The 21409-nt window shown below is 28.5% G+C and overlaps 1 protein-coding gene across 1 annotated transcript in view; it reads right to left on the reverse strand.

Moving 5' to 3' along the window:
* The window catches only part of LOC142325737 (uncharacterized), a 479280-nt gene that overhangs the window by 329035 nt on the left and 128836 nt on the right, over positions 1–21409 (reverse strand). The window contains exon 3 of the mRNA XM_075367770.1: positions 12302–12510. Within this exon, the coding sequence (XP_075223885.1) occupies positions 12302–12510 (209 nt within the window). The remainder of the gene's footprint in view (positions 1–12301; positions 12511–21409) is intronic.

Consider the following 21409-nt stretch of genomic DNA (forward strand, 5'->3'; position numbering starts at 1 on the left):
TTGAAACTTGTGTTAACAAAGTAATACTTTAAAGAAATGAATGAATTATTAAATCAAGATTACTTCTACAAGAATGAGTCACTATTACAAGTTACTGTAAAACTGTTACACATGAATGAAAAAAAAAATTCTTGGGAGTTAAATTAAGGGGTGATAATAAAGTTGATGGATTTATAAATTTAATAACGGTATAACATTGTGATACAGTACGTTTTGTCCCCTAAAAAAGTACCGAGAAACTAAAGTTAGAATTGTCACTCGCTCTTTCTTTCTTATTTTCCCTCTCATTTCGTCTCTTACTAAGCGTGTACGTTTGTGTGCGCATAATGAAGCATACTGCAAGGGTAAGGGTGTTCAAAAGAGACACTATCACGGCAATCATCTTCATTTTATTTCTCGGTGTTGGAAACTAAATTGCGGTATTCCCTTTCCTGCGGGATCGACTGGCCTCGTAACGTTAGTTTTACACCCCACCAGTCGAATTCCTCTCTCTCAAACAGTTACTGTCAAACAAATTATGTTTTACTATACGTTTTAATAAATTTTCTCTGATATCAGATGAAAATGTTCACTTACTTTTTATGTTATTACACAAATAATAGAAAAGATTTCACCACTACGAGTAAATATTATTTTCTTTAGTAATCACAGTTGTAAAATACTCTTTTATCGGTCTCAAACAGTCTTAAATAAAAAACGCTGTACAGATATATTATTCTTAATATTAATTTGGAAATAAATTAATATATTTAACAGTACTTTATAATTTTAAATGTCCGATATTAACTTAAAGAAGTTTTTACTTAATTTTATTTTAACGAGGATGACAGCAATTTTGAACATACGTATTAGAAAATTGTTTACGGAAGGCATTTTTCTTATGTGATGAAATCTAAACCAATCATTTGATCTCAACCGTAAATTAACGCTTTTTTGAGTAGACCCTTCAACACGGTTAGCTGTAGGTAGATAAAATAAGAAATGAAATAAAAGAGATGGTAACAGTTCCCTCTATCTAAATATTTCTATTACTTTTAAAAGAAAGTGATTTTACTTGGTGTAGTGTGATGTTTAAAATTGAGTAGAAGAAACGTTGACCTATTCACTAGATGTTCATTAAGGATTCGGTTAAATTAATTGAAACAGATTTCTGATTTGTTAGGAACTGTTTAATTGTGATGAAGGTCAACGCAGGAGTTTGTGAAATAGTTTACTCTTGTTAAATAACAAACTTGTATTAAATCAACAGTTTTGTTCTACTATTAATTAAGGTTTGAAATATTAGACATTTGTTTTATATGAATAAAATTAAAGTATTTGCAAAATATTTAGCGGGTTTTGACTTTCAGAAAGCAAATTATTAAATGAATAAGACACATTTTTAAATCAAGAACATTTTTATAAAAAAATACGTCAAAAAAAGGTAAAGCAGATAAAAAAATTAAATAACAATGTTTTCAATTCTACTTTGAATTTACGGTCAAATTAAATGCAAGCTACTATTATTATATTACTTTATTTGGCATTGATTTCATAAAGGCGAATTTAAGGTATTGAAAAATTAAATATTATTTTTTATTATTTTACAAAATTTGTTTTTTTTGATTTGTGTTTTTTAATTGATTTTAATAACAATTGTTTTAGATTTATTTTGGGTAATTATAGAAATAGATCTTCAAAGGCATTCCACCGGTATGAAAAATAGCTGGAAAAAACAAAAAAGGCGAGAAACCTAAAAAGTTGATAGAAAGAATACTTCCACTGTGTGTGAACTAATATTTTCTGAATTGATGGGAGATGTATTTTACTTCGCTTCAAGTATTAATGAAATTTTGTGAAAAAATCCGTTGAATATTATAATGCTATCTGAATGCCTTATTCTAAAAAAATCTGGCATGTAATTGAACAATGAAGTACAGAGTGATTCAAAGAAACGGGAAATTTTGAAAGTTGTGTTGGTAGCCGTGGGTGATTGGAACCACTTGATAAGTGACGCCAGCCACTCTAACCTAACCTGGCATTTAGTTGTCATGGATCCTTGGAGTGGTGCGCAACGTGCATTTGCTATCAAAGCGTTTTACAAAAACAATGTTAGTGTGGAGGGAGCGCGTAGAGAATTTCGCTGTCATTTTAATCTGGGACGGCACGACCGTGTTCCATCAGCACATGCAATTAAAACAGGAAATCTAATTTTGAGGAAACTGGTTCGGCAATGAAAAAGAAACCTCCAGGCCGTGAGCGAACCGTCCGTACACCACACAGAATGTTCAAGCTTTACAAGAAGCTGTCACACGAAGTCCACATCGGTCAATCCGTCATCTCTCAGCATCTTTACAATTGCATAGTTCCAAGTGTTCGAAGAATGTTGGTGAAGGACTTGCAATTCTATCTATACAAGTTGCAGATCGTCCAGGAACTGAAACCGAACGATGCAGTTGTGCGAGCACAATTCTGTAATATAATGCTTCAGAAGATAAATGATAACGAAGAATTTGTTCACGAACTATGGATGTCAGACGAAGCGCATTTCCACCTCAGTGGATTTGTTAACAAGCAAAATTTCAGATACTGGGCACAAGAAAATCCTACGCAGCTACACCAGCGTCCGGTGCACAACCAGAAAGTGACCGTGTGGTGTGCTATGTCATCTTACGGTGTTATAGGTCCTTATTTTTTTGAGGATGACAACGGTCTTGCGATTACAGTGACGTCGGCTCGTTACGTAGCCATGCTTGAAATCTTTGTTGTGGAACAACAAAAGAGATTTCCACCAATTCTTAACACAGCCTGGTTTCAATAAGACGGAGCAACGTCACTATTGCACGAATATAGATGGCAGCTGTACGCCGATTGTTTGGACAACGTGTCATTTCACGAAATGGTGACATTAGATGGCCTCCCAGATCGCCTGATCTCTCAGCTTGCGATTACTTTTTGTGGGGTCACCTTAAAAGCAAAGTGTTCAACAGTAGACCTGCTACAACGGAAGAACTGAAGGCAAAGATCCGAGAAGCAATTGCGGAAATTCCAGTTGAGATGTTACGTCAAACCATGAACAATTTAACGAAGAGACTTCGTGAGTGTTTATGTAGAAGAGGAGGTCACCTGCAAGATGTCATCTTTAAAAAATAAACTAAAATGTAAGTATCCTAAAATGGCAACATTTGTACAATTACATGAAATAAAATTCATTTTCTAAAAAAAAAATTTTTCATTAACGTTATTTAATTTTTTTAATTTCCCGTTTCTTTGAATCTTCCTGTATAAAAACAAACAGAAAATCATTTTTAGGTCCTCAAAGTGAGTGTTAAAACTTCGATCAAAAGATCTTCCTTAATTATTTGGAAGAAACCTATATCAGAGCAACCAAAAATATTTCTTTAAAAAGAATTACAAAATTATCAAAACCAGCTACATGATAAAAAGAGTGGTTAATCATGGGAAAAGAAAAAACAATGAGTCCAATTGAAAATACTATCCTTCATAAAAATCAATTAAACAGATATATTTATGTTTCAGTTTGTCTAGAATATTTGCTCAAATTTGAATACTTTAAAGATTATTTGGAAAAAAAAACAGTCATCATGACCCTCAAAGTAGATAACGCTACCTGAATACGCCGAAAAATATTGCTAATAATAGATACCGAAGATAAAGAAACGTCAACGATCCAACTTGCAGCATCATAATGAACTACGCTTCTAACTTGTCTCGCTGAAATTTTTCGACCTTAAATTGAACGTAACTCAAGAACGAGTCAACCAATCTTCATCAATTCTTTCACAAGCACAACTACAGAAACATATCTAAATTTTAATGAAATTCATCTATTAATTTTGAAAAACTTTCGAGCCACAAAATTTTATACATAGACCTACAAAAAAGTAAATATACAAGAAAACCACAATTTAAGTAAATGGTATTTTCTAACTAAAAACATACTTACATACTTAAAAAAGTAAAAAAAATCATTTTCACCCCACCAATCTCACCATGCGACCGAAAGTTACTCTGTACTTTCTTCAAAAAGTTGGTAAAAATTGTAGTTGAAATAGTATTTCACTGATATTTATCATTTAAATAAATTTTTAAATTCCCAGTTTACCTTTATAAATCTGTGGAGTACAGAATATTGTTGGAATGAAAATAAAATAATTACAAATAATGAAATCTATCGCAATAAACTATATTAAAATTTAATGTAATATAACTCGTAATTATTACTGAATAGATAAACCTACTGCATGAAAAAATATTAATAATAAAATAATTGAACAATATTAAAATTAAAAATATTTTTTTTTCTCTTTATCAGTTTCAGTGCCATCAGATTTATGTTTCATAAAATTATAAAATTACCAGATTAGTTCCTTTTATTTATTATATGTTTCTTTCAAATTTTTTCTAAAATTTTATCGAGTTTTCTTAGATATTTATTTCACCCAAAATATCCTAATTTTACGCAATATTTTGTTATCTGTGAATGGTCTTTCTTTTTCCTGTTTAGCCTCCGGTAACTACCGTTTAGATAATTCTTCAGAGGATGAATGAGGATGATATGTATGAGTGTAAATGAAGTGTTAGTCTTGTACATTCTCAGTTCGACCATTCCTAAGATGTGTGGTTAATTGAAACCCAACCACCAAAGAACACCGGTATCCACGATCTAGTATTCAATTCCATGTAAAAATATCTGGCTTTACTAGGACTTGAACGCTGTAACTCACGACTCCCAAATCAGCTGATTTGGGAAGACGCGTTAACCACTAGACCAACCCGGTGGGTTAGTGAATGGTCTGATTTGCTCTTAAAATAATTTTGATCGTATACCTTCTCACGGCGTTTAATTTCATAGTAATATTTTTTTCAACACCTTTTGTTCAGTTTTTTTCTTCAGTCATTTGACTGGTTTGATGCAGCTCTTCAAGATTCCCTATTTAGTGCTAGTCGTTTTGTTCAGTATACGTATAATACTCATCATTCTGCCAGTCTTATATCCATGATTTCCTTCAATAAATTATTGAAATTGGTACAAGTATTTTTAAATATATATTCCTAATTCCTAAATTAATCATTAATAAAATATCTTCTTTATACTAAATCAAATTTAGTTAAAAGAATTGTTTTTGATATCATTTATCTTCTTATATTGTTGAAACACTATACATCTAATACTCGAACAGCAATATACTTCAAATTCTAATACATTATTTCCTTTAATGTTTGGTATCTACTTCTTTATTATACGCGTATTTCTTTCAGACAAATTTTTATTACGTTTGTTTACATTTTGTTTATTTTACAACTAATTTCTTCCTTAGTAATGAATCCATTACTTAAAATTCCAACATTAAAATTCAATGAAACTAATATCACTACTGAATAAGGTTTTTTTAAATTATATAAGTTAAAACCTATTTAGAGAATATTATTTAAAAAATGGTTCTTATTGGATCTTTTTCAGAATTTTATAATATGATATCGAAAATTATGAAATAAAAATTTCAAGCCACGTAACAGTTGGATTACGTGTTATTGTGTGTAGCTTACAACTGTATAAATAAAAGCTGATCAAAGTATTAAAAAAAAAGCTGGGATATAAAGATCAAAAAGTAATTCGGATTTAAGTTTTTAAGTCTCCATCACTAAAATTATATTTTTTCACTTCATATCTCACACTTTTTAAAAAAATAATTTGTTGCATTTTACTAAGTGTTACGTTGCTGAGAAACTACCATTAGCAGATAACATAACATGTCATCTTTTAATGAAGATAACATACTGTAATTCGACAATGGATTTAAAGAATCATTGTTTTAAATAAATTTTATTTTTATTTTTGAAAAGATGATTTTATTTTTCCTTTATTTACCAGATGATTTTAATTTTATTATTAACATTGGATACGATATTTATTTTTTTATAAAATCTGTTACGTTTATCTATTACAAGGTAACAACACCTAGATATTGATGTTAGATGTGCGTATTCAAATAAGTACTTTAAATAGTATTTTAAAAAAAGAATTTATTAAAGAAAATGATTTTTATTTTGAACTATTTATATACAAAAGCAGTTCTCTAAAGAAAGCACATTTTTTATGTCATCCATAGATATGAGGCTTTAATTAATTTTTATTGGAATCTACTTTGCCAAAGTAATATTTAGATATTCCGATATTTTTAACACTATTATTTTAGCTTTTTATAATATTAGAACTTCGTTTTTTTAAAGAAAGTTACTTTAATTTTAAGAATCTTTTGTCAATTGTATTCATTAGAAATAAATTTAAAATCTGTGAATAGGTTTAAAATAATTCAAATTTCATTTAAAAGTTTTGTGTTTAAAATGATCAGAACTGAATAGAAATGGTACATAAAGCCTTGTTTTAGGTATGGGGTAGATCATTTTTGCCTGCTATTTATGATGTTTTCCAGTTTATAAATGATCCTTGGTGAGAATCCGATGAAGTCCTCATTTTACCAATGAATATTAAGTAAATTTCCATAGCATTTGCGTGCTGTTAGATGAAACGGTATTCGGTACAGCGACATATTTTTGTTGTTAAGACAGACATGGAATAATTTTTATTTTATTAGAAGGACGTGTACGAAAAAGGACTTGAATATGATAATAGATATTTCCAACCCGTTCCTTTATTGCCATTCATAAAATATATCTAAATATTTTTTTTCGGTTCACTATTGTTTTTTAATTGTTTTGTATCATTAGTATCCTTTTTCAAGATGGATTAGTAGGTAAGATAAGAACATTTATCAATAAGTTTAGGCGCTATATCAAGGGATTATGAACGAGATAATCGTGGGCTGTTCTTGTACAATACATAAATTTGTATTTTATTCAGAAATAAAACAAAATGAACTTTGTTTTGTTTAAACTGTTGATATAGATACTAATTCAAGTCAAACAACTCTCCTTTTAGTTGGTTTCAAGAACCAAATCCATTAATGTAACACTTGCACATCACCAGTTTAAACATTTGAACTAGATCAAAGTAATATAATACTGCTATTAAATTAATTCAAGGTAACTATTACCTGACATTTGCCACAACCATTACTGATTAACAGAATCAGAAAATAATATGGCAGTACATAACAAAACCATTTCCGTTTTAGTTATATGAGTATCCAAGATGATACAGATTATTATATTTCTTTAATTTTCTGCATATATTATACTTTTTCCGCATGTTAATGGAAAATAATAAATCTCATAAACAACTGAAATCAAAAACAATATTAGATGTAGATTTTCATCTACGATGAAACTTGATTATTGGACTTATTTTCAATCCAACTAACTTTTTTATTTCATTAGTTCAAGAAAAAATGTGTATGCTTTTATTATTGATTTTAAATTGGAATTGGAATGCGACATCTTAAAAAGAAATTTGAATATCTTAAGTATATGAATTATTACTAACCATTATTGAAATAAAGGCCAGAATGGAGAATGAAACATTAGAAAAAACTGATCTATTTCTAGGGTTTTGGTAGGGAGATATTTTATTATCTTACTGATAAAACTGTAATAATGTCAAGAGGTTTCGATAGAAGAAGTAGTTGAAATAAATGTTGATGATAAAACAATAAAATATTCCTAAAATGATTTCATAAAATATTCCTGATGGTAATTATCATGCTGCTTGTGTAGGTAGTATACTGTAAGTGTATCAGATGTACGCGTATGTCTGATACATGACAGATAAGCATGTATGTGTCATAATTTACCCTTTATAATAAAGCTGCCACGAAGTGCGCTTAAAATAACCAAAGGATTTTATAATAGATAGTGTCTGAAATACAAAAAGACAATTTACTTATGAATGTTGTCAAAACAACACTACTTATCGCATTTAATTCAAACTACTCTCTAAACACAGTAGTCGGTTCAAAATACTCCTAACTTTCTTTCTACTGGTCAGATCGAGAAATCCAATAGCTTCAAATCTTCTCCATACCAAGCGGACCATTTTGCAAAAACCTGCGTGTAAATCGGTCCAGCAGTTTTTACTTTATAGCAGACACACATACGAACATTACCTTTTTTATATATATAGAATAAAAGAGTATGTTTGTATATTTGTTTGTTTCGTAAATATCTCGACACCGGCGCCACAAAGCGGGTATAGTTTTTATTATTTATTATTTTTTTCATGTAACTAATACTCATATATATTCTGAATATGAGCCAAATCGGTCCTTAAATACAATTTTTCTAAATATCTCAACCTCAGTGCCACCTAGGTGGTCCATTTTTTGCAAAAATATTTCTTTTCAAATAACTAATACTCATATACATTCTGAATATGAGCCAAATCGGATCATAAATGCAATTTGTCCAAATATCTCAACCCTAGCTACATCTAGCGGGTCATTTTTGGCAGAGGTATTTCTTTCCGTGTAACACATATTCTGAATATCAGCCAAATCCGACGATAAATAAAATTTTTCGTAATATCTCGACCACCAGCTCTACAAGCGGGTCCAAACTAATTCAGAAACCTTTGCGGGCTTGCGCAAAACAACTCATCAAAGTTTCATCGCAATCGGATGAATGGTATAGGAATACATATGGGACAAACAAACAAAAATTCATTTATATATATATGTCGGAGAGGCGAGGAGATTTGTCAGGGATTCAACGTTTTGTGTTTCACTCACTTTTATTATTACAAGTGGAGAATATATAAGACTATAATAAAGCTCAACCAATAAAAATGAGTAGACAACTCGTACAATGAAACAATTACAAATGATAACTATCACCCATCAATAACTCAGCAGTACACGAATCATAATATAAGATTAATTTAATTTAGAACTCAAACAATACTAAAACAACTTGCGATAGACCGAGGCTCAGGGAAATAACGAATTCGCGATCACCAGGACGTCTGTTCGATGTGGGTTCCAAAGCAAGACTACCCTTTCTCCATATTCTCAAATAATATACCTACTGCATATTTCCTTTTCCTTATTAATTTTATGATACCCCTATCGTCCTGGGATCCCGACTACGTTGACAACCATGTGCCTACCTAGGCCTAAGCCTACCGCAATAAAACAATTTAAACCTTATTTTACAAAATATTACAAGTAATAGTACATTTCTTAAAACTACTAAAAATACCGATATTCTAAAGAATATTCTCATCGTTTTGTCGGAAGATACTCCACTGTACTTTATTCTCCGATATATATATATATATATATATATATATATATATATATAAAACAATATTACATACAATGTAACAATAGTATCATAGAATGAAATAACATCAGAAACATAAATAATCATAAACATAGGTATTTTAATGATGCGCAACTTAAGAAGACAGACCTCGTACTGAGAATCACTACTACGTTCCTAATTCTAACATATATATTTTACTAAAAGAAAATTAGTTATGAAAATAAAATTTTCATAGAATTATCATTTAATTTTGTTGTTTTAGAATTATGGAAAATATATAATTTTATTTAACAAATAATCGCTTAAAAATATGATTTCCAATTTAGAAAGAAAATTTAGTTTTTAATGCATTAAAAAAATAAACGTATATATTAAAATTTATTAAAAGATGTAAGAAAAACGTTTTATAGGCTTAATAAGTATTTAATTGAAATTATTTTTATTAAATGATATTATGGAATCATATTCTAGTAACTGTACATTAAAACAGTGTACTACTTAATTGAGTCGTTGAGCCAGTCGTAGGGTTTTACGAGAAGATGGTCATTAGTTTCAATCTTTCCTTCTTTTCTTTTTTATAAGAATTGTAGCAATTATATCCAATTCAACACTTACGGATATCTAACTTGATAGAATAAAGTTTCTTTCTCTATATAAGTAAAACAATTAAGTCAATCATTTTTGTTATTGTCATTGTCATGTTATAATAAAATTTTATTTTATTATTTTTAATAATAATGATGAGAATTTTCGTAAAGTTAAGTTATATCAATAAAAAATTCAGTATTAATGACAAAATTTTACAAAATAATTAAAAAATATTTTACAAAATATTAAAAAATTTATTTGAATCACACCATGGAAAGATTGTTAAAACACATTAAATAGCAGTTATTAAAATAAAAACTCTTATATAAAATTAAAGATAACAATTAAAAAAAGAAATAAAAATATATTGCGCAATTCTGAGCAAAAAAAAGAAAAAACGATTTTTCGTTATTTTATTTTGTTTCCACATTTCAACTTGCAGCATCATAATGAACTACCGTTCTATCTTCCCAGCTCAAATTATTTTGGCCTTAAATTAAGGGTAACTCAAGAACGACTAAAAAAATGTTCATACAATTTTCACATGTACAATTACAGACACAGTACTACAACACATCTAGATTTCATTAACATTCATTTTCTATATTTGGCGGTTTTTGAGCCACAAAATTTTATACAAAGACCTATAAATAAATAAATAAATATCTAAGGAAACCACAATTTAGGTGAATGGTATTTTCGTATTCTTCATACCTCAAAAGATAATGAAAATTCATTTTCACCCCCTCCACAAACACCATACGACCGAAAGTAATACCGTATTTTTTTCTCGAAAAGTCGGTAAAATAATGTGTAAAAGAAATTCTGTGATGAGAAAAAGAAACGTGATCAAATAAAAGTCAGAATCTATAAACGATAAATATTTTCCAAAAGTATAGTCATTCAATTAATTTCATTACTAGTAAAGATAGATTCCATTATTGTTGTTATATAATTATAATTATTTCAGTTTTATTTTAAATTAATAAAATTTCAGATATAAATACAAAAATAATTAATAATATTGTACTATTTTATTATACTAATAAAGCTTTCAACTTTATTAAAGTGAGGCCTATGATTCTTAATGATGTATCTTGTTTTTCGGCAATTTCAATAACTATACTAATAGTCAATAAGCTAAACTACACGTAATTAAATGAAAATTATATGTTAATAAAATACATCATTGAATAATCTAAAGTAGCATTTTCTAAAACCTGCAATCCAACTGAAAAGTATAAATTCTCAGAACTAATAAAAATTCAACGATTAAAATATAATTATTGTAATGATAAATAAAACCTCTTGCGCAGAACTGAACAAGAAGACCGACTTTTCGTTATCTTGTTTCCTTCTGAAAAAGGATCAACTCATTCTAATGTAAAATTTTGATCCATAAAAAACAGTTACAAGTCAAAAACGCACTGCAATAAAAATTATAATATTGCTAATAATAGATACTGCAGATAAAGAAACGCCATGTTCCAAATTTTTTTTCTGTTTAGCCTCCGGAACCACCTCAAGGTATTACTTCAGAGGACGAATCAGGATGATATGTATCATTGTAAATTAACTGTATTAACTGTGTTTTGTGCAATCACACGTCGACCATTCCTGAGATATGTGGTTAATTGAAATCCAATCAACAAAGAACATTGGTACACACGATCTAGTATTCAAATCCATATAAAAACAACTGCCTTTATTAGGATTTGAACCTTAGAATTCTCGATTCAGCCTGATTTACGATGATGAGTTCACCACTAGACCAACCCAGTGGGATAATGTTCCAACTTGCTGCATCATAACGAACTAAGCTTCTATTTTATGCTCCGTTAAATTTTTTTTATATGTAAATAAACCACAATCTAATTGAATGGTGTTTTCGTACTTCTTATACCACAAAATGTAATGAAAATTCATTTTCACTCCTCCTCCCACACACATTCATCATGCGAACAAAACAATACTGTATTTTCCTTCGAAAAGTCGGTAAAAGATTTGAAAGACAAAGTACCCTGCTAAAAGGGTAATCTGTAAAAAAATCTGAGGAAGAATGAATATTTTTGTTGGTTATTTCTATGTGAAGCAATTAGTACACGTATTCTGTTTATTTTTGAAGAAGCTAAATGGAGTTACATCGAAATTTTACTGTAACACTCAACGAAAACAGAAATATTAGAAAAAAATTACTCTTTTTCTAAACACGTAAAAAGATAATTTTTTTTTAAAACGATTAATAGATTTTTTTTTTTTTTTCATACTAAGTCAATAACAAAAAGTATCTCATCAATCAAACAAGTACCTGTTACTTATCATTTGGTCAGTTAAATAAAGTTATTACACAAGTTGATGACTGAAACAAACAGTTTCGTTTATTTTAGTTTCCATCAAGTTCTAGAGCTTTTTATTCTACTATTAAATCCTTATGAAATTAAACAAATACTAGTTAAACGTATAATTTAATAAAAAGTAATATTCTACTTACCAACTACTGTGAGATTAACTTTTGAATTCCTTGTCTGTGCAATTTTAAAATCCACTCTACATCGATACATTCCAGCATCGGATTCACGCACATTATCCACTCCAAGTTGGGCCGGTCTTCTTTCTGGCATGAAATACGCTCGATTACTAAAAACGTGTTCATCTGACCACTTTTCGGCATGTTTAAAGTCTCGTTCTCTGGCATCCACACTGTAAAAAAAATTCTTAATTAGTTATATTCCAAGTCATTGTTCTAAACTACTGCATTTTCAAATTATTTGGATGTTTTTTTTTTTTTAATTTATATGTGGTAGATTTTAGAGCGAGGTTGGACTGTATATTCATAGGTGATAAATGAAGACAACGACGTGTTGCTTGTTGAATAATGATTTAATGAATTGTCGTCTTGACGCTTAATGATAACATGTAATTGAATATTTAATACATAACTTTACACATATAATTAAACTTAACATATAACTTATACTATTAAACTAATCAATTGTTCATTCGAACATGTCCATCCAGACTGAAAGTGCATACAACCGCTATGGATCAGATTCTGACGTAGAATGCTAGTACCACTTAACTCTCCATTCAGCACTAGCACCCACTAGATCGCAGCACCGGACGGCTCGATGTGGAACGGAACAATATGCTTTTATGAAATAATATCTTAAAATTACATATCAATATTACCTGAAGTTATTTTTGTAAATAATGTAGATATAAAACTTTTGATAATTACATTATATTAACTTAAACTGAAAGTAACAAACTAAAGAAAAATACGTATATCAAATTAAAAATGTTTTGAACGATATTTATGATGAGATCAAAAATGAGACAGGTCAATTTGTGTAAATAACTTTAAAGTATTGATCAGACTAATCGATACGTATCGGTAGGATATCTATTGTCATTTCAGTTGTCAAAACCTAATATTAAGTTGTCAGGTTGATTTTGAACGATGTTGTAAATTAAATTCAATTTAAAGTTGAATTGTACAGTTTACTTTTTAAAGAGTTCCCCTCCAAAACACAAAAAGAGATCCACTAGACTGAAATCTGGAGTATTATCATAGATTTTATTTTATTCACTATTTGTTAAAATTGTTTGGATATCACATTTAATTTCCTGTTTTCCACTATAATTAGTAGAAATTTTTGAAAAGCAATACAGTTTTAAAACTACGAAGGGGATATATGATTGTATATATTGGTTATCTACAGGTTTTTAATGGAAAATGTGCGACTTGACTAAACAGATTAAATTTTGCTATTTGAAATCTCAAGTATTACTTATATGTTGATAAATAATATTCTTATTTGTCTGTCTTGTTAGATGAGAAAAAAAAATATTTCATCGGAAAACAGGTTAATAGCATTATGAAAGAGTTTAAAGAGAGAACGGTTGTTAAACAGACAGATGAAAATTAGATTATTGAATACACAACGAATTTTCATTTGAGTCGTGCTAACTAGAAAATAAATGGAGGTAAGGGTATGTTTTTCTTTGTAAAAATGAAAAAAAGACGATTTTCAAATCGACAAGAATATAAAATCCTTCTCTTACTGCATTGAGCCATCCTTTAAAATGACAAATAAAATTTCCAACTTCTCAATGATCTGTCAATACCAGAGAATATTTTCTACACGCAATTACACAATACTGTACCAATGCATAAGATAAAATTCCTTACAGCTGTAGTACTGTATTAGTCAAAATACGAGATAAGATCGAATTCCAAGAAGTAGCAGAGATCTTCTATTTTTTAATAGTAATTAATACATATATTAGACAAAAAAGTGACAAAAGAGTAATAAATGAATGAAAAATTTTATTTAATAAAAGAAATTAATTTTTATATTATCAAATGAACAACATAAAACAACCAATCATTCTTAGCGTTATTTACACTAACAAAATACAATAATATAGTTGAAATTATAAACTAACCTTTCTTTTAACCTTTAATTTAAAACTATGACACAAATCAATTATTTAATAAAAAAATCTGATGTCGACATCATATGACTCTCTTGTTCGCCTATTAAATTACACATAACATTTTTAAAAGTACATAATTTTTTTTTTTGTCTTCAGTCATTTGACTGGTTTGATGCAGCTCTCCAAGATTCCCTATTTAGTGCTAGTCGTTTCATTTCAGTATACCCTCTTCATCGTACATCCCTAACAACTTGTTTTACATATTCCAAACGTGGCCTGCCTACACAATTTTTTCCTTCTACCTGTCTATTCAATATTCAAGCGACTATTCCAGAATGCCTTAGTATGTGGCCTATAAGTCTGTCTCTTCTTTTAACTATATTTTTCCAAATGCTTCTTTCTTCATCTATTTGTCATAATACCTCTTCGTTTGTCACTTTATCCACCCATCTGATTTTTAACATTTTCCTATAGCACCACATTTCAAAAGCTTCTAATCTTTTCTTCTCAGATACTCCGATTGTCCAAGTTTCACTTCCATATAAAGCGACACTCCAAACATACACTTTCAAAAATCTTTTCCTGACATTTAAATTAATTTTTGATGTAAACAAATTATATTTCTTACCAAAGGCTCGTTTCGCTTGTGCTATTCGGCATTTTATATCGCTCTGCTTCGTCCATCTTTAGTAATTCTACTTCCCAAATAACAAAATTCTTCTTCCTCCATAATCTTTTCTCCTCCTATTTTCACATTCAGTGGTCCATCTTTGTTATTTCTACTACATTTCATTACTTTTGTTTTCTTCTTGTTTATTTTCATGCGATAGTTCTTGCGTAGGACTTCATCTATGCCGTTCATTGTTTCTTCTAAATCCTTTTTACTCTCGGCTAGAATTACTATATCATCAGAAAATCGTAGCATCTTTATCTTTTCACCTTGTACTGCTACTCCGAATCTAAATTGTTCTTTAACATCATTAACTGCTAGATCCATGTAAAGATTAAAAAGTAACGGAGATAGGAAACATCCTTGTCGGACTCCCTTTCTTATTACGGCTTCTTTCTTATGTTCTTCAATTATTACTGTTGCTGTTTGGTTCCTGTACATGTTAGCAATTGTTCTTCTATCTCTGTAGTTGAACCCTAACTTTTTTAAAATGCTGAACATTTTATTCCTGTCTACGTTATCGAATGCCTTTTCTAGGTATAAACGCCAAGTATGTTGGTTTGTTTTTCTTTAATCTTCCTTCTACTATTAATCTGAGGCCTAAAATTGCTTCCCTTGTCCCTATACTTTTCCTGAAACCAAATTGGTCTTCTCCTAACACTTCTTCCACTCTTCTCTCAATTCTTCTGTATAGAATTCTAGTTATGATTTTTGATGCTTGACCAGTTAAACTAACTTTTCTGTATTCTTCACATTTATCTGCCCCTGCTTTCTTTGGTATCATGACTATAATACTTTTTTTGAAGTCTGACGGAAATTCCCCTTTCTCATAAATATTACACACCAGTTTGTATAATCTATCAATCGCTTCCTCACCTGCACTGCGCAGTAATTCTACAGGTATTCCGTCTATTCATAAAATTTTATTTCATTAATAACTTCTGATTTTTTTTTTCATATATATATTTTTTTTATTGATATTATTGAATTATTATTTATCGTTAAATTGTTTTAACAATCAGAGATTAATAAATGTTAATAAATCAATACATTTAAATAAAAAAAAGAAAAAATTAAAAAAAAAAGGAGATGAAGTCTGATTCGAACCAATGTGCCTTCCCCTTGTATTTGGCTATATCTCTGGAACCAATAAAAATAAGTAGGTATAAGTTAAAATTGATAATATAAATCATAGGAAATTTAATAAAATATTTAAAATACTTGAATTAAAAACAACTTATATAACTAATAATAAAATAATAGAATATATAAATAATGACCAATCTTCAGAAGCAATAAAACATGATAATAAATATAATTTAGACAAACAAGGAGTACATAGCCTAAAATGTGAAAACTGCAATCTAAAATATATCGGTATGACTAATCCTTCATTTTCAGTTAGAATAAAAGAACTGTATAAATAAAGGTAATAAAGAACAGTCTAATTTTGCTAAACATATTTCGGAATACAAAATCATGATTATAATCCAAAAGAATTATCGATATATTGGAATATACTAATAATTATAATAAAAGTAATATTTTAGACAAATTTTAAAATTATTACATAATAACAAACTGATGAACGAACAAACTAGATTCGATAGCGATATTCTACTAAAAAAAAATCATAAACAATAATTAATAAATTGGCTAAACTGCTTTCTTTTATACTTCATAACAGTTGAAAATTTCTTACAGAAAGGTGTTTTTATTTAACGTGACTTTATTTACTTTTAATACTTAACAATCAACTGTTATGAATATGCAAATTTTAATAATTTATTTTATTTCATTTTAATTTTTATTCTACTATTTAAATGCAAAACTGTTAATTTTATATTACTCCTGATGATTGACGAATAAAATCCGATAACACTAGAATAATTTAATATTCATTAATATTGGCAAGTTGAACCTTTATTATTTATATAGCTTATATAAAATACCAACGGTGCCATGTTAAGAAAATTCAATATTATACAGTATTACTTTTAAAATTATTTTAATCTTTGTATCTATCAACCCAATTACTTTCGACTACGTAGTTCACATTTACTTACATTTTTTACGATTACATAGCTCATCAAAATTACGATTTAGCTATTTCTTTATTAAGAATTTAGCAGAGTGCAGAGTACTCCTCAAGAAACTAACATTTTTTGTTTATTGAAGCACTTTACTAGTTATTTAATATATTTCTTTATAAGCTTAAGGTGTTAATTATTGGGAATTATCTGATTCCTATAAGCTGAAAGCAAAAATTAGTGGATAAAATCAAATAATTACGGTAATGAATGTTTATAAAAGTTGAATAATATTTTATTAAGCTAGCATGACTAGATCCAAGAATCGAATCGCTATGTATCTCCTGATGAGATATTATATAGAATTGTCTTGCATTAATACACTGAAAAGTATTTAAATTATATATACTATTAGTTGATTAGTTAGGTTTAGTTAGTTAGTAATGTTATAAATTAAAAAATAAGAAGAAATATTAAGTAGATTATTTTATATTTATTATATTTTGTTGTATCCACGAGCACTGCCTTTTTAACTTCGGATAAAAAAATATGGGAGTGGGTAGTTCAAAAGAAAAAAATCAATTAGGAAGTACATTTTCATCGGAAGTACATCGGTTAAGGAAAATAAAATAGTATCATTGTTTATTTTTAAATTTATTTTATAATGTATCATATTCGAATATTATTTTAGGAGTTCGAATTTTATGTTTATATTTATCAGTTGCATAAATTTGTATTTTTTAAAAAAGTACATTCACGAAAATGTAGATCTATAGATTAAGTAATTCTATGCAAATAAAATATAGTAATGAAACTTTTTTACGCAATAATACATAAAACTGAACAACATTCTGTAAGGCTATATCAAACTTTGCAGTATAACATTTTACCTGCTGCGGAGTAAACTATGTTTATCACTATTAGATAGATAAAAAACATAAATCTATATTGTATTATACTTCGGTAAACATCATATAAAATGCAACCAACATAATAAAGCGTGAAATAATATTAAACATAATATAAGAGTGTTAAACATATATAAACAATTTAACGCGTGATAAAGTTTAATATAATTTAGGAAATTTAAACGGTTATACAATACACTGATAGCGACATAAACACTACAGCAGAGATTTAAAATGAAGAAATACGGCACATAATAATTAATAAATGTTAAATACATAACATTAATAAAGTCTGAAAAATTTAAAGATAGACGGTGATAATATTTTGGAATAAGTAAACACTTTTAAACTTCATACATTTATTAAAAAAGCTATAAAACATTATTTAAACAAAAATTCGATCCGGTATATTATAATTTATTGGAAAAAATGCAGCGTATGTAACTTTATAATATTAATTAAAAGATAAATTAGTCAGCAAGTTAACATGTATCGGTAATTATACCCATAAAAATCCGCAGCTTACTTCGTAATCTGACTCTTCAAGATGTCAGGAGAAGTATAATCAACGGGGCAAGGAAGATAGACGTTCAGAAAAAAGTGTGTAATAAAAAAATTGGAAAAGAGAATAGATAATAAATATAAAGAAAATAATCCCCAAAAAGAAACCCATATCTATATATATTAATTATATATATAGTATTATATATATATATTAATTATATATTTTTCTTAATAACTTAAGAAAAATAACTGTTGGAATCAGTCCTAAAGTATAGAAAAAATACCAAAAACTACGGCATGTTGAACTCATCTTAGAAACTAAAATTATATTATGATAGGTTATTAGTTAATTATTGAGAAATCTATAAAATAGTTCTAGTTTAAATTTCTACAGCGAGTTTACTGATAAAGATATTCATTAATTACTTCAAGAATGCTCGGTATTAATCATGTTTCACTCACTATTACAAATATGCATATTAATTAATTACTCCTGAGAGTGCAGTCATTCAGTATCTTTACTATAACTCATAATAATATTGTTACGTTTAATTTTTTTTTTTTCTCTTATTATTTTTAATTTGTTTGTATATAATTATTCTAACCATGGGTATTAATCAAATAGAATACTTTAGTTAAATTCATAGATTTAAATAAAATAAGAAAAAGAAATGTACGGTTCGTAATTCATACGGTTCAGTGGAAAACTGATGATTTACTTTAAATAAAACGTGGTTAAAAGTAATATAACCGTAAAGAAATATTATATAATCAGTAAAAACATGTTAACTAATTAGGTAGATGTGTGTTTACCAGAAACTGGGCTTATTATAACAAGTTTTTAGTTCTTTTCACTGAATCTGAGTGCGAGGTTGTACAACAGTAATATATTGAAAAAGATTGGATTGGTGACTTCACATTCCACGTAAACGCAGTTCAGCTCCTAATGCGGTAAATTAGAACTTCTCTTACATCTTAAAGTTAAAAAACCCTCTTCCTTCTTAATTTTCCAAGAGCTAAAATAGGAAAAATATTCATTATATCCATCTTCATCATACAGGTAAAAATATTCATTTGTTCCCACAAAATCGGAAAAATATAATCATCGACATACAGAAAAATTACAATTAACTTTTATGACCAAAGAATTTTTTGATTATTGTTGTCTAGAAAATACAATAATTTATTTGTAAATTTTGTAAGTTCAAAAAATTAAGAAATATATAGAAATTAACAAAGCATTCTAAAAAATGCAATATTTTGCAGGAAAATGAGGATATTAAAATTTATTTTTAAATACCTGTATTAAAAATATTTTTTAAACACATATGAACTAAAACTGATAATTAAATGTATTAAAGAAATTTAAAATAAAAATTGAGTGACTACAAGCACAGGAACACAATACAGTAAAAAAGAACAAGTAATTACATCTGTAAAATCTATTTACCTATAAAAAAAAAAAAAAACATTTAAGGTTTTAATAATAAAATATAAAAGTTTCAAAGGAATGTGTCTTGAAATATTATTCAAAAACAAATATATAAAAAAATTATCATAGATTTTTGCCAACAGAATATTGTAATTGTAAAATATTCTCTTCTCGTAAGAAGTAAGAATATTTAGATAAGTTTACAGAATTAAATATTAGGTACCGTTATTGAATTCCAGTCATGAGGAATTTTATTATTTAAATTATTTTATCAAGCAGTATCACTAAATTCAGATTTGGGTAAAGTTAAGTAATAATTGTTTAAGATGACAAATAAAATGTACTGATATTAATATTTAATTTTGATTAAATTAGGGTCGCTTGTGTAAGTAAAAGACAGGACCGATAATAAAAAAAAATAATTTTGATTACGGATAGTATGCTTTCGTTAAGTAATGAAATGTATGCTTCATAAAAAGAAAAATGTTAAGAATGCAGTAGTATTTAGTTCAATATGGGTTAATCTATGGGCATATACGCAAAATTAGGCAGAGAAAATATAAAATCCCCCTTAGGGATTTTATTATTCCTAAAGGGATAATCCTGTCCCCCGTGGGGAGATCAGCTTCAAGCTGATCTCCTCACGGGGTTCCTCTTGGTTGATTGAGACATGACGACATCCCTCCCGGTTACCATAGTGACTTTCCCCAAGAGGGCTACCCTTCCCTTCCCTATCATCTAGTCTGGGTCCGGGTATGCACCCCACGCTTACCCTCCCCCCCGAATCGCGCGCCCACCTCACAAACCTCGAGGGTCCACAATGCGTCATCAGAACGTCCTGATCCAGCGATCTGCTGGACCCGAACGCCCTCAGCAAAGAGGCTGCTCCCTGGCCCTGCACTTGCCCACGATTCGACCCCTTGGCGACAAAATCTTTTTCGCCAGTTGCCCCAGAATTTTTTTTTTCAAATTCACATTAGTGGAGTTTGACATCCACGCAGTATATTTTCATTAGCTCCAGTCAGTCAAGATATATGTCATTTCCCTTCAGTGAAATGAGTTATAGCACCTCACTTATACGTGTAGCAAGATTTATTTACCAACACAGTTCAGTATAAATACAACCAAGTCACTTAACATTGCAAAATGGATGAAATACAATTATTAAATTCGTTAAATTAATTATAAATATTTATAATAATGCACCTCTATTAGTAGGACGTACAACACATGTAGTAATGGTACCGATACACTTAAGCTATATTATAGTTTCCCGTAATCACCATTTAGTTACTCATATTTATATTTTATAGATTCATGCACCAATCATCATATTCAATTAAATGAAATATTCGCAGAAAGCATATTATATAGTAATTTTAATCTTTAACATCAAAAACTGATCATCCGAAAATAGATCTTATTCAAAACTTTTTTTTCAAAGTCGAGCTTTACCATATTTCGAAAAATCATAACGACTGGAATTTTTTAAAATATATAATGTAAGTTTTTAAATTAAAATCTCACTAATAATTTCTCATTGTAGTAAATTCTTATTGACCTTCACCACTAGGTAATATTTTACTATATAAAGTAAAACTTTAGACTTTTAGCA

Source organism: Lycorma delicatula, chromosome 5 (genome assembly GCF_047948215.1).
Source record: "Lycorma delicatula isolate Av1 chromosome 5, ASM4794821v1, whole genome shotgun sequence".
NCBI lineage: Eukaryota > Metazoa > Arthropoda > Insecta > Hemiptera > Fulgoridae > Lycorma > Lycorma delicatula.